A 15,442-nucleotide genomic window follows, 5' to 3' on the forward strand; every position below is an offset into this window, starting at 1 on the left:
GACATAGACAAATGAGACATTTTTTTTTATAGAAAACACATTATGAAAAATGACTTATTTTCTACAAAACATTAACCTTGAAATTAACAAATAGAGCTTTAATTCATAAAATTTTTTTCTTTCACAATTGCCAAGTTATGAATGATAGAAAATAATTTGGTGTTAGTGGTGGGATTCATGTGAAAATTATAAAACTTACAATTTTAGTACATTGTGAAATTCATTGTATCTATAACACTACTAGAAAAATTAAAAGAGTGTATAACTTGCATCACATCCAAGATGCAATTAAATTACGTAACTTTTAAAAGGAAAAATTTAATAAATGCTTTAAGAGCATTTGTTAATAAACCATTTTAGGGAAAATATTTATGGGAAAAGAAAAAGGAAAAAAACAATTAATGTTTTGACAACCTTTTTAATTTCCCATAAAAGTGACATAAAAACTTTCCTTAATGATTTATTAACCGTTGTCCTAAGGACACCCATTAACAAAACCATTTTTTTTAAAAAGATAATTACAATATGCTGCTAACCCCGCAGCTCGAACCCTTTTCCCCTAAACCCCCAAGCACTTTGTGTATGGGGAAGTGCCAATTCAGTTACAAGGCCTTTGGCAAACCATTTTTAAAATTAGGTAGTATTTACTTCTAATTTTTTAGGCATCTACTTTTAGTTCTCTTTGTTTAAATGATGTTCATGTGGCACAAATTATTATTATTATTATTATTTTTAGAATACTAATAAGTATTTTTAACACACACGAAGAGAGAGGAAAAAGTTTTTAAAAAACTAATAGTGGTGTATGTCCAAAAGGGTCTAATTCTTGGCACAAAAAAAAGTTAAAAGTACTTAGAATGACATGTTTATTAGGTATTTAATTACACATATTTCAATAAAATTACATAAATTTTAACAAGAAATTAAATGAGCAATAATTTTAAAGTAGCCAAACATATCGTTGCAAGTACAATTGTATTACTTGCTGTTTGTGTTCGTGTAGCTCACGGTTTGTTTGATTTTTTCTTGTGGACTTCTAGATTTGCTGTTAATAATAATCCATTAATCCCGTTTATGGAAAAAAGAAAAAAAAAAGAAAAAGAAAAAGAAGAAGTCCTCAAGTGAAGTTAATACGCTTGTATATGTTGAAGTGGGTGACTCGGAAAAATTGGTGATCTATTGCATGCAATTGCAGAGCCAGAATTTTAGTTTGGAGTGGCAAGATTAAGTATAAAGGTACATGAAAATTATATTTTGTTCTTGTATTTTTTCAATTTTTTTCCATGCCTAATGTAAGAGTTGAAATTTAATAGTCACTGTTATCCTTAATATCCTTAAGGTATTCTAAATTCTAAGGTAATTATAAGTTTAAGTAAATATTTTAAACAAGTAAAACACATAAACATGAATGAAAAAAGGTAATAGAGAAGTTTTCGTGCTAAATCTGTATTAGGGAACAAAAAATGGTGATCCAACTTTTTAAAATCTCTTATTTATTTTGCTACCTTTACTTACAGCCTACTTATGATTGGTATATCATAAAGGAAATAAGCAATTTTGACTTAATAACGTTAGAAATATTATTAAAAAAGAAAAGAATACATCTAGGTGTACAATACAAAAAATAGTAGAGATAATAACTAATGTGTGGCAACAAATCAACACAGTAGAAATAATAATTGATGTGTGGCAACAAATGCATGACTGAGTTTGATGTGGGGCTTGGGGTGGGGTCAGGGGGGCAATTGCCCCTCCTCGAACCCCCTAGCTCCGCCCTTGATTGCAGGATTTTGATTTGCATCTATCACCAATAATCCTATAAATATAAAGGTCAAGAAAGACACTAAGAGTGCACATATTAGTAAGATAGCAACGTAGTAGCTAAGGATATAAAGTATAAACAATGGCCACTCCCACCACTTCCTTCCTTAGGTTGCTCTTCTATAGCGTTCTTGTTTTTCTTTGCACTCTGGACAACCTGGGATTTGCCCTTCAACGAAGAGAGTTGGAAAGCGATCATCTTACTCATATGCATACCCTTAATGTCAGCTCTCTAATACCGTCAACTACTTGCAGCCCTTCTACCAAAGGTTTCTCATACAACTTTCATCTCTCTCTCTCTCTCTCTCACTAATTACTCATATACTTATTATATTCATTACTATTCTTATAATTTATTATTTTTTCAGTCTTATAATGTATAATTTATTAGGTTCTTGTAAGTTGGAGAAACCTACTCCAGCAAAAGAAGTGTGGGTAGGTCTAGAAACAAATTGTCAATGAGCAATACTAATAGTAGAACTTTTTCTTTCACAAAATGTTAGAGCACATTATTTGGTATGTAGGATTGACACTTATTTCCATAAAGTTTTGGGATTGTTGTTTATATTTTTTAAAGGTAAAAATAGGAGAAGAGGGCTGGTGAGAGTAGAAGCTCAGTAGTCAAACACTATAAGAGGTACTGGGGTATACTTCTCATGGGGCAATTGGGAAAGAGCAAAATATTTTGTCACAGCTAGGTAATGATTTGATAATCACTTGGCGGCTTTGAGGTGGCATTTTATGGTGTATCATAAAAGGCTATGATTGGTAGATGGTCCTACAAAGTGGATGTGACTATTGCAATAGGGGCCAAGGGTTGATAAAAGACAGAAGGGGCAATTAACGTGGCTTCCTTACTTGCCAATAAGTTTCAGGAATTAGGTTCTGAGTCCTAACAATTAATTGTTTGTTGGTACTCTTTATATTTTATTTGTATTCTAAATGGTCGATCTAAAAAATAAATGAGTTTTTCACGTAGACTAAAAGTATGGGTCTCACCCAAAAGTGGGTAATGTGTTACTATGGTCATGCCAAAATAGAGAAGCCACACTGATCACCTTTCTCTACCCATTTTTTGTTTACCAAAAAAAAAAAAAAATTCAATAAGTCTAATGTTACATTTCACGGGAGCACTCGATCGAAGCCAATTCGTGCGACAGGACTTTTATAATCTTATTTTTCGCTTTTTCACATTTGTTATTTCACATTCACTTTCATGGGTCCGATTATGTCAAGCACAACACACACTAAGCCACCAAGTAAACACATCTCTCAAAATAAAAAAGTAAAAAAAAGCACACACTCAAGGAGAGCTGTCATGGGCAGTTAACAGATATACGCATGGTTGAGCCAATGAGCTTCTAGCCCACTGTCCCTTAACATCTCCCCTATCCCCCACAAGTTCAACCTGTCATTCTCCTCCTTTTCTTTCTAGTTTCTACCCCTCCCTTTCCCTTTCCAAATAATAACTGAAAAAACAAAATTTTTTCTTAGTGGAAAAAAAACGATTGATTTATATAAAAGTGATTATCCATCACTTACAGTCTAGAATTTTGACAAATACTCTCTCCGTCCCACTTTGTTTGTCCTATTTGAAAAATCAAACTTTTTAAGAAAACATTATTTATTTATTTTTGTTTACCTTTTAAAAATGTATAAGTTTCCAAAACTACCCTTAAATAAATTTATCAAAAAATTGAATTAATAAATTAATAAGGGTATAATAGGAACATTAGTAAATTAATGACTTTTATTTTTAGAAACAGGATAATATTTTAAGACATCCCAAAATAAAATAGAGGACAAAGAAAGCGGGACGGGGGAGTATTATAATAAATGGTGTAATCATATCCGATGGCTGGCAAGAATCCTTTGATGACCCATCTAATCACTATGGGAATAAACCTAACTATTTTTATTTATTTTTAATTAAGTAGAACCTAATTATGCCTGCCCTATTCAGATTTCATTTTTCTAGATGGGGTTCGGTGGAATGACAAAAGTAAGTAAAATTTGTGTTGACAAAACATAGGTCCTAAAAAGAATTTGTCAAATTAGGTTTTTTTTGGCTGTCCCGGGTTCTTGAATAATCGTCCTATTATCTTTTTCTTCATAACCTTAAAAAAAATAAAAATAAAAATAAAAATAAATCCTATAAGCGTGTCTATTGGTCAATCCATTTCATTGATATTTGGCATGTATTCTTTTGGTTAGCCACTTATTGTTACCTTTTCCTGAATAAACAATTTTATTTTAGTTGTGTTTGGTGAAAACATACAATAATCGACAGTTGTATGAATTTGTTTATATGTCAAAACAATTCTAATCGATGTCGAATTAAAATGCAGGTTCTAATAAAAGGGCATCCTTGACAGTGGTAGACAAACATGGCCCGTGCTCTCAACTCAATCAAGACAAAGTTAAAGCACCCACTATGACTGAAATCCTCGAACAAGACCAATCCAGGGTCAATTCGATTCACGCCAGGCTCTCAAAAAAGTTGGGTCTTAATGGTTTACGTGCATCAAAGGCCACTACCATCCCAGCCAAGTCTGGTAGCACCATTGGCTCGGGCAACTACGTTGTGACCGTTGGCCTTGGCACTCCAAAAAGGGACTTGACACTCATGTTTGATACTGGTAGTGACATCACTTGGACTCAATGCCAACCTTGCTTAAAATCTTGCTACCAACAAAAGGAACCAACCTTTGATCCATCTAAATCATCGACTTATTCAAATATTTCGTGTAGTTCATCACTGTGCTCTCAACTCTCTTCTGCCACAGGTATTTAATAGTTTGAGACCTTTATATATAGGTAACCATAGACATAGCAATAATTATAGTTAAATAAGAGATTTAAGATTTGATCTCATATTACCTTAAAAATTAATTGGTGTCTTATTTAAAAATAGTCAGGCTAAATATCCTCTTCTAAGTTCTAAGTAATATTTTATTATTGAATATTTATATAATAATTAATTAATTATTCAAATATTTCAAAATTTTCTTTTAAAACATTATTCTAAGAAATAAAGTAAATTTTTTTTTTTTTGATAAGAAGTAAAATTATTTCTTGAACATAGAACAGGCTGCTAATTTTATTTTTTATTTTTATAATAAGCTAATGAGAGTGAAAAGTGAAAAGTGAAAATTTGGAAAGTATTTTTTTTTTAATGAAAGTCCTAAAATAAATTAATACTACCTTTTTATATCCGATGTGATTCACATAAATAGAATAATTAAAAAAATCTAGTGAAAACTGAAAATTGTAAATTTGGAAAGTATTTTTGTTAATGAAAGTCCTAAAATAACTTAATACTACCTTTTTATATCTGATGTAATTCACATAAATAGAATAATTAAAAAAAAATGTACATCATCAAATGTGAAAGAATAATCTTTACCATAAAAAAATTTGTGATAACGTAGGGAACTCCCCGGGCTGCAGTTCTTCGACCTGTGAGTACGGCATAAAATATGGCGATCAATCATTCTCGATGGGATTTTTCGGCAAAGAGAAGCTAACCCTGACATCAACAGATGTGTTCAACAATTTCTTATTCGGCTGTGGCCAAAACAACCAAGGTCTCTTCAGTGGTGCAGCTGGATTACTTGGTCTCGGCCGTGACCCACTTTCCTTAATCCAACAAACTGCAACAAAATACAACCGTGTCTTCTCTTATTGCCTTCCTTCAACTTCTAGCGCTACTGGTAGCCTCACGTTTGGAAAAACTGCTAGCTCTTCGAGTGCCATCAAATTCACTCCCTTGTCGAAACTCACTGAAGATACCTCATTTTACGGCCTCGACACACTCGGGATCACCTTAGGTGGAAAGAAGTTATCGATTGCAACCTCAGTTTTTTCGAATGCAGGCACCATTATCGATTCAGGGACTGTCATAACACGTTTGCCGCCCGATGCTTATAGCGCCTTGAAGGCGGCGTTTAAGGATGCAATGAAGAGTTACCCTTTGACAAGTGGGTTTTCGTTGCTTGATACATGCTATGATCTTAGCAAATACGAGACATTTTCGATTCCAGAGATAAGCTTTTCGTTTAGTGGCAATGTGAACGTGGATTTGGATGTGTCGGGGATAATTATCGCTCAAAAAATCTCGCAGGTTTGTTTGGCTTTTGCTGGAAACAGTGATGATAATTCTGTTGGGATTTTCGGGAATGTGCAGCAGAAAAGGTTGGAGGTGGTGTATGATGTTGCAGGAGGGAGAGTTGGGTTTGGTCCTGCTGGTTGTACCTGAAATGGTTTGGTGATCAAATAGTCATGTAATAATAAACCATTGATAAAAATCAATGGAAATGTTAATTGCCATGGCAAAATAGATTGGCAATGGTTAATATTAGTGACTTAATTAAGCACATGTGTATCTAAATAAAAACATGTTTGCAAGTTATGTACAACGAGGGTTACTTTGTTACGGATTTTGGGTTTAATATAATCACTTTATAAATCATATGTTGATAAAATCAATGTCGATGTTAATTGCGATGGCATAGTAAATAAATTAAAGTTTGTAAGTCATGTATAACAATGTAATATTATTGCTTGCAAGGGTTATTTACTTCATTTGTAAACTAGGGACCCAGATTTTCGTCTTCTTTTGTTGGATTTTCGCTATGGTAGGTCCAATTTCTACTGTCAAATTGATCTCATGGAATACTTTCCTTTCCATTCCATCAATTGCTCGGGTTATCGTAGCGCTTAGTTTAAGGTGTGTCCGAACTACTTTTAGTTTGTCCAATGTAGCAAGATGATAAACGTTGAGTGCTAAACCATTATTGATGAGCACTCGAGCTATTATAATGTCTTTACATTGGATAGTGACATAAAGGGTGTGAATATCTCCAATCCCTTATACCAAAGCACTTAATGAATGGAAGAATTGTTTCACTTAGGTGTGGTTTGGATTCAATGTCTGTGCGTTTGTGCGTTTCACGTTTTGCATTTTCTCTTTTTTTTTTTTTTTTTTTTTTTTTTTTTTTTTGCACGCGTTTTAGAGATAGAGAGCACTGTTTACTGGACCCACAACCACTTTATTCAGAAAAAAATATTAAAAATGGGTCCTACGGCACTATTCACACATTTAAAAATTATTTTGCTACAGTGTTTTCAGTTTTCAGCAAAATAAGTTGTATCCAAACAGACCCTTAATGTCCATTTAGAGATAGCTTATCTAGCTTTTTGATGAAAATTTTTTACTAAAAGTGTGCTAAATATACTTGTATCTTGAAAAAATTTGAAAAAAAAAATGAAAAAAGCTGGAAAAAACATGATTTTAAAAAGTTATACATAAAAACTAAAAGCTAAAAACTGAAACTTATGCCAAACAGGCTTTTAGTCTCCCCTTAAAATTAATGGAAGCCTCTTCACGTGTGGACTATGAACCTTTCTACCAAACCACTTGTAATTACACTTACGGTAATCTCTATCTTGTACAAAAGCCTTTTCTTGGATAGTCTCTCCCTGGAATGTTAGCATTTTTTCTTAATAACCAAAGTGCCAATACTCACCAATAGGGTGCCTTTACTCAAATATGGGTGGAGTAAAGATGGATTCTTCTTTGTGCAACTATGGATGTGCACAATCACTTCATTCATCGCTAATAAAGCGTATACTCAACTATGGGTAGAGCTGACATGAGAGTTTTTTTTGTTGTTCTACTTATGAGAGCCACTAATGAACATGTGTCCTGACAATAGAAATGATGTTATATTCATGATTGACAAAGATAACAAAGATCATTTTACGCCCATCCACAGAAACTCTAGCATCCCTTTCTTCTAGGGGGAAAATAAAAATTGATGTAAAACTTCTCTTTATAATTTTTTTCACAAAAATACTGAGGCTGCAAGTTGTAAATTATAGAAAATGATGTCAATGGTGGGTCAATATGAAAATCAATGGTTTTAAAAATCCAACTAGACTAGCCAATTCAATTGGGCACCAATCCGGTCCGGTAAAAGCCCCAAAACAGAATAAAACCAGGAATTGGGACCGAAACCAGTTCTTTGACCGTACCTGTTTTTAAAACCATGGAAAATCATTAACAAATTACTATGAACTATGTTAGCAAATTGTAAAAAAAATTGTGAGCATAATTATTGTATTTGTAGCATTATTAGGGGAAAAAAGGTTTAACTTGCTTTCATTATCAATCCAAAATAAAATTACTGGGGAAAAAATCTAACTCACTTTAATGGATCCAAGATAAAATTAGTGTTCATGTGGCACAAGAAAGTTAAAATAACTATAGTACATATTTAGGTCTTTTTTGTACATAGATGGTTCAAGGTGGGGGAATTTGAACCTTGGATATCTCTCTTAGAAATACCAAAATGTGCAAATCAATGGAATTTCAAGGCTCTTAGAAACATATTTAGGCCTTAATTACATATATTTTAATAAGAAAACAAATGAGTAATTTTAAAAGCTTGGTAGCCCATACCTCTTCATTTGTTGGTGCAAGTACGATTATTCAGCTGTTAAGATTATCTCCATTTTAACTAGATCTATTTTATGATTTAAATTATATATTATTAATTTGAAAGGAATATTCAATGTCACGTAATTTTTTTAAAGTTTAAATGACGTGATATTTTGTACATTGTTAAACTTTAAAACGGAACCTTAATTATGAAATTGGATGTTTTCATTTCAAATTATTTCAAGTGAAATGATGAAAATCCAATTAGGGTCATTGAATAGAAATCATGGTAGGACAATTATCCTACCTCAAAAAGTCTATTTGAGTTGATATGTAAAAACTAAAAAGGAGTTAAATTTTGTCATTTCCTCCGTAACAACAAATGTTATTAATTATTTTGTCTAGACAAATTAGATTGTTGAAATGATATTTTATTTAAGGCTCATGCTAATGAGTACCCTTAGGGTATTGGTTAAGAATCTAGTTAAAGAAAGTTTTTATAGGAAAAGAAAAAAAAAACAATTAATATTTTGACATTTTTTTTCATTTCCCAAAAAAATGATGTCAAAACTTTTTTAAAATGAATTATTAACCAATGCCCTAAGAGCATTCGTTAGCATTTCCCTTTTATTTAAAACACGGTGAACATGCTTAAAGTTTTGTAGTTCAATTGATTGACAATTTTTGATATTTTCAACAGAAACATATCTGAGGTTCAAATCTTTTCTCTTTTGTTGTAACCATCAAAAGTGTCGAACATATTTGTAAACAAGGAATGCACAACTTCTTTTTGCATAAAAGATAGGAGAATGAAAATCCCAGGAGTATCAAGGGTCTTAAGAAGATTGCCTGTATTACAAAATAGTAGACGATAACTATAAGGCACTTGCGTGAAGGTGGACCGGAAAATGAAAGTGAAAACAAAATTCATGTAGCCAAATTAGGAAGTAATTAGGAGAAAAGTTTCTTCAGATATCCTCCAAATCCTTGAAAGGACAAGAATAACCTTAATCCGGCTAGGCGTTTTTTAAGGATTTGCAATTCCTCCAAGTTATGTCAAGCAAGCTCAATTATTAGGGATAGCTACTAACATAGATAAATACCATATTGTCCTCAACTAAATACGCTTGTTAAAGTGGTTGGCGTGTGAGATTGATAATCTATTGTATCTTTAATTAGCTTATATTATCACATCAATAAAAATAAATATAATATAATAATTATTAAAAAAAAAAAAAAAAAGCTTATATTAAGGCCAAAAAAAACCATAAGAGCGCACACATGGTAAGAGCAACATAGTTGAGAGTTGAGAGAGAAGGATAAACAATAATGGCGACTCCCACTTCCTCCTCCTCCTTCCTTGGGTTTATCCTCTTTAGCTTTCTTGTATTTCTTTGCTCTCTGAATCAGCTGGGATTTGCCCTTGAAGGAAGAGAGACTTTAGAAAACAACCATCTTACTCATATGCATACCCTTCAAGTCAGCTCTCTACTGCCATCACCTACTTGCAGCTCTTCTACCAAAGGTTTATCATACAACTTTCATCTCTCTCTCTCTCTCCTTCTTTGGATTCTTGTAATACTACTATTTATTATAGTAATCCTCTTATAATTTATTTTTTCAGTCACTGATAGAGTTTATGGTTTTATATATAATTGATACTGCAACTTGAAACTCTTTTTTTGCCGGCCGGGGAGTTTGTAATTTGCTCCAGCTCAAGTTGGAGAAACCTACTCGAGCAAAATAATTATGGGTAGGTTTAGAAACAATTAAACAAATGGCCATTGGGCAAAACTAATAGTGAAATTTTCCAAGAATTTCTAGGATAACGACTAATTTTACACTTATTTTCACAACTATCTCATGTGATTGATTATGAGTAGTAAAAAAAAAAAAAAAAAAAAAAAAAAGATAAAAGGTTAGTGTAAAAGTAATAGACAATAGTTATAATATGTCATATAAAATAATTGCGAAAATAAATATAACATAAAATAGTTGTGAAAATAAATATAGGATTATAGTTGATATTTATTTCCAAAAAGTTTTAGGATGTTATTTTTTTTTTGTTCATTTGTTCCTTTGGTAAATATGAGTGGGGTCAGGTCGGTGGGATTGGAATCTTGGTGTCCAAACACTACAAGAGGTGCTAGAACCAATAAAGCCCTTTCGTCCTCATTGAGCCATTGAGAAATAAGTATAACACACATACACATGTGTATATACACACACACATATATATATATATATATATATATATATATATATATATATATTTTTTTTTTTTCTTTTTTTGAGGAAACGGTTAGAAGAAAAGAACATGTATTCTTACTTAGTGGGTTTGAGACAGACATTTTGTGGTGTGTCCTAAGGCTATAATTGGTGGTGTAATTAGTAGGTCCTACAAAGTGGATGTGACCATTGTAAATATGTTCTAAAGGGTCCGGTTATGTCCTCTAATCATGGTTTTAAAATATCATGCACTTGCTCATGAACGAGTTGGGGAAACTCAAGCTGCACTCTGGCTTAGGGTGCGACCAGAAAACACATAATCAATCAAGCACACGCTGATCAAAACGGAATCATTTTGTATGTTTTGGTGGATAGTCTATTCATCTTTGTTTGGGACTTTATATTAGTTAAAGGGTAGCTATCTTGGGCTTCTAGCTGGATGGTACGTTACGTCTCTCTCCCATCTCCATGTTGGGTTGGACCCATCACTCTCCTTTTTCTCCCCATGCCAAAAAAAAAAGATGGTAGTTTATCTAATTAACTTTGTTTGTTTCGACAAAATATATATATATATATATATATTAAATGTTTTCTAAAAAATTATCTTATATTCTTCTGTTTGGTAACAATTTTAAAATGAATTGGAAAATTATTACTTGACTTTTTCTTATTTAACTTGGCATAAGATAGTTTTCTTTTAACCAATCTTCTTCTTCTAATATTATAAAATGGAGCAACAGTGTCAAATATTTCATTAACCTTTTGTTGTAATTATTAATAGACTAGAAGCAAGCAAGTAGCAAGTAGCTAGCAAAGACTTTCTTACATAAAAATAAAATAAAAAAATAACACTAAAACTATAGAGTTGCTTTTTTCTTTCCCCCACTTGATGGATTTCACTTGTAAAACTATTGACCTCTCCCCTAATTAGTCAAGAATCCTGCAGTGAACTAGGACTGATTTACTCACTATGGGGGATGAACTAAACCTTTTTTCCCCCCATTAAGTAAAACCAAACCATCCCTGGACCCTGCCCTATTCAGGTTTCATTTTCTTTATGGGGTTTGGCGGAAGAGAAAAAAATAAGTAAAATATGTGCTTTCAAATGAAAGGCCCTAAAAAAATCTGAAAAGTTAGGTTCTCTGCACTTCTGCACTTCTTGATGGGCAGACAATTGTCGGGTAGCTTGAGTATGAATCAAGCACTCACCGCCAGCCAATTTGATGTCAACCATTAATTATTATATCTATCGACAAATCCGATATACTTGCGTACTCACGGGTTCTTGAGTAAGAAGACAGTGACGGACTCACGGGTTATTGAGTAATTGTCCTATTTTCTTTTTCTTCATAACCTACCAAAAAGAATTTAAAATAATAAATAAATAAATAAATAAAACTATAAGCTTGTAAATTGGTCAATCCATTTGATGTTTGGCATGTATTGTTTGGGTTTACCACTTGTACCTTTTCCATTGCCTTTTCTTGAATAAGCAACTTTATTTTTGGTGTGTTTCGTAAAAACATAATGCAATATGATGTTTGTAATTCATAACTTGATACACTTCAATCATTTTAGGGTAAAACTTAGATATACAGTTCCTTCAATATCATATTTCTACTTAAACTCAAATACTTGTATTTGAATTTATTTGTATTTAGAAATTGATAATATTGTTTAATTATATTTTATTGATCAATGTAATCATGTGTTTGGATTTAATTGATAACATAATGTATTGTGCCTAAAGAATTGTAATTAAGTTCTCCCCATATTTACTTGTCAAACAATTCTAATTGGTGTCGAATTAAAATGCAGGTTCTGATAAAAGGGCATCCTTGACAGTAGCACACAAACATGGCCCATGCTCCACACTTAAACTAGACAAAGCTAAAGCTCCCACTGTAGATGAAATCCTCCAACAAGACCAATCTAGGGTCAACTCAATCCACTCTAGGCTCTCCAAGAAGTTGAGCCGTGATGATTTAAGAGCATCAAAGGACTCCACCATCCCAGCCAAGTCCGGTAGCACTATTGGTTCAGGCAACTACATTGTGACCGTGGGACTTGGCACTCCAAAAAAGGATTTGTCACTCATATTTGATACAGGTAGCGACCTCACTTGGACTCAATGCAAACCTTGCGCACGATCTTGCTACCAACAAAAGGAACCAACCTTTGACCCATCTCAATCTGCAACTTATTCAAATATTTCGTGTAGTTCATCTGTGTGCTCTCAACTCACTTCTGCCACAGGTAACAACTGAGACCTTTATATATAGGAAACTATAGTGACAATTTATGGATTTTTAGTCAAGAAAATTAATTATAAGAAAATTAGAGATGGTTTCACTAATTTTTTTGTTCTATTATAAGTACTATTTCCAAGTTAACAAAATGAGAAAATATGCGCGCATATTTCTTACTTTTGTTATTTCTATATTGTTCCACTTTTATTGCATGCCTTCAAAGAGAATTGTGAGGAATCTCTGGAACTATTAAAATGTTTGCGTAAATTTTATTTACATGAATGTAATAAAATTAGTATCAATTTCAAAACAATAAGCTTCACGAAAATATTAATATTGATGAGAGGGTAAATTCAAAGATTGGTTCGTTAATTTATGCAAGTTAACAAAAGGAGATAGGCATATTAGATATGTTCCATTCATTTGACATTCACTTATTTATCTTTTTACAGATTTTTTTTTTTGGTTTCTGAAAATGAAGTTAAGTATACTTATTTTAAAAGATATATATATATATATATATATATATATATATATATATATATATATAAACAAAATAAGCTAAAAGCTAAACGAAATAACTCTCATGTCATGATGCAGGAAATACACCTGGCTGCAGTACCTCAACGTGCATATATGGTATACAATATGGCGACCAATCGTTTTCTGTGGGATTTTTCAGCAAAGACAAGCTAACCCTAACATCAACAGACGTGTTCAACAACTTCCTATTCGGCTGTGGCCAAAACAACCAAGGCCTTTTCGGCGGTGCAGCCGGATTACTAGGCCTAGGTCGTGACGCACTTTCCTTAGTCCAACAAACGGCATCAAAATACGGCCGTGTCTTCTCTTATTGCCTCCCTTCAACTTCTAGCTCTACTGGACACCTCACATTTGGAAAAAGTGCTGGAACTTCAAGTGCTATCAAATTCACTCCCTTGTCAAAATCTGGACAAGGTACTTCATTTTACGGCCTTGACATAGTTGGAATCAGTCTCGGGGGACGCAAGTTATCGATTTCAACATCGACTTTTTCAAATGCGGGTACCATTATCGACTCAGGGACTGTAATAACTCGCTTGCCGCCTGCAGCGTATAGTGCCTTGAAGGCGGCGTTTAGGCAAGCAATGAAGAAGTATCCATCAACGGGGGCACTTTCGATACTTGATACATGTTATGATCTTAGCAAATACACTACATTTTCGATTCCAAAAATAAGCTTTTCATTCAGTGGTGGTGTTAACGTGGATTTGGATGCGGCGGGGATACTTTACGCTCAAAAAACTTCGCAGGTTTGTTTAGCTTTTGCTGGAAACAGTGATGATAGTTCTGTTGGGATTTTCGGGAATGTGCAGCAGAAAAGGCTGGATGTGGTGTATGATGTTGCCGGAGCGAGGGTTGGGTTTGGTCCTGCTGGTTGTGCCTGAAATGGTTCATTTGGTGAAATAGTCATGTAATAAACAATTGATAAAACCAATGGAAATGTTTATTGCCATAGCAAATGTAGATTGGCAAAGATCTGGTGTCCTAGGCATGATTATAGTTATAAATAAAATCATGGTTGCAATTCATGAACGTATAAAAAGGTTTACTTTGTTACGGATTGGGGTTTAAGATAATCATGTTGTGAAACATTTGATAAATTAAGTCAGTCAATGAAAATGTATATAAATTGCGTTGGCATATATATAGATTGGTATGGTTTAGTGACTTGACATGTGTATGGTAAATAAAATAAAGTTTAAAAGTCATGTATATGTAATACAAACATGACTTGTGTCCAGTGTCCAATTTCACTGAACATGTATCTGCATCTTATCATGTCTACTGCAACTAGACACTAAATACAAGCTTTTCTCTCATTATTATTGTTTGCAAATGTTACTTTGTTACAAATTTAGGTTTAACATAAACCATATATTGATCAAATTAATGGAAATGTTATTTGTCATGGCACGTAGATTGGTAGTAATTAAATAAAATAAAGTTTGCAAGTCATGTATAACATTAACGATGCAATATTATTACTTGCAAGGGTTGTCAAGTAGGGCCCCCAGATTTTCGCTATGGTAGGTCCAATTTCTAATTAATGTCAAATTGATCTCAGCGAATACTTCCCTCTTGGTCCCATCAAATGCTCGAATTATCGTAGAGCTGAGTCTTTGGTGTATACGAACTACTTTCAGTTTGTCCAATGTAGATAGAGGATAAAGGTTGAGTGCTAAATTGTTATCCATGATCACCACTCGAGCTATTTTCATATCTTTGCATTTGATAGTGATATGGAGGGTGTGGATATGTGCTATCCCTTTAGCACCCCCCCGCCCCAAGCCCCCAACAAAAAAATAAATAAATAAAAGAACACAAAAGATAAACTGGACACCCTTCCCATTTCTATGGCTATTACTCTCCCAAGACACAAATCCTTCTTACATACCTTAAATACTACTAGTATAATTTTTTTTTTTTTTTTAATATCATTATTGTTATTTAATGCGTGTTTCGATTTCTACTGATTACGTGTTTCACACTTTGACTATTTGCTGTTTTCTATTTGGGACACAAATTTAAATGTTGAGACTTTGAGATTTGGGTGCTTCCATGTTAATGTATGAAGTTATGAATTCTTGCTTGTTTGTTAGATTTTTTTTTTTTTAATTTTTAATTTTTTTCTTGACAAAATTAATTATTATTTTTTAGT

General features: G+C 32.9%; 2 protein-coding genes across 2 annotated transcripts; both read left to right on the top strand.

Moving 5' to 3' along the window:
- The first annotated feature begins 1,839 nt into the window (after positions 1-1,839).
- Positions 1,840-6,292, top strand: LOC126712785 (aspartyl protease family protein At5g10770-like). Its single transcript, XM_050412244.1, has 3 exons — positions 1,840-2,090; positions 4,170-4,607; positions 5,253-6,292. Exons 1-3 carry the CDS (start codon positions 1,904-1,906, stop codon positions 6,077-6,079), a joined length of 1,452 nt encoding a protein of 483 aa, XP_050268201.1. The 5' UTR covers positions 1,840-1,903; the 3' UTR covers positions 6,080-6,292.
- Positions 6,293-9,527: 3,235 nt separating this feature from the next.
- On the top strand, positions 9,528-14,340 carry LOC126712783 (aspartyl protease family protein At5g10770-like). The gene is made up of 3 exons (XM_050412243.1): positions 9,528-9,788; positions 12,311-12,748; positions 13,342-14,340. The coding sequence occupies exons 1-3, from the start codon at positions 9,593-9,595 to the stop codon at positions 14,166-14,168; spliced, it is 1,461 nt and encodes a 486-aa protein (XP_050268200.1). The 5' UTR covers positions 9,528-9,592; the 3' UTR covers positions 14,169-14,340.
- Positions 14,341-15,442: the final 1,102 nt, after the last annotated feature.

This window comes from Quercus robur, chromosome 2, assembly GCF_932294415.1.
Source record: "Quercus robur chromosome 2, dhQueRobu3.1, whole genome shotgun sequence".
Taxonomy (NCBI): Eukaryota; Viridiplantae; Streptophyta; class Magnoliopsida; order Fagales; family Fagaceae; genus Quercus; species Quercus robur.

Bases quoted from the DNA above. Each gene is read 5' to 3' on its own strand.
- LOC126712785 (XM_050412244.1), top strand. From the start codon at position 1,904: ATGGCCACTCCCACCACTTCCTTCCTTAGGTTGCTCTTCTATAGCGTT. The intron at 2,091-4,169 runs GTTTCTCATACA...ATTAAAATGCAG, and splicing joins TTGCAGCCCTTCTACCAAAG to GTTCTAATAAAAGGGCATCC. The intron at 4,608-5,252 runs GTATTTAATAGT...GTGATAACGTAG, and splicing joins TCAACTCTCTTCTGCCACAG to GGAACTCCCCGGGCTGCAGT.
- LOC126712783 (XM_050412243.1), top strand. From the start codon at position 9,593: ATGGCGACTCCCACTTCCTCCTCCTCCTTCCTTGGGTTTATCCTCTTT. The intron at 9,789-12,310 runs GTTTATCATACA...ATTAAAATGCAG, and splicing joins TTGCAGCTCTTCTACCAAAG to GTTCTGATAAAAGGGCATCC. The intron at 12,749-13,341 runs GTAACAACTGAG...GTCATGATGCAG, and splicing joins TCAACTCACTTCTGCCACAG to GAAATACACCTGGCTGCAGT.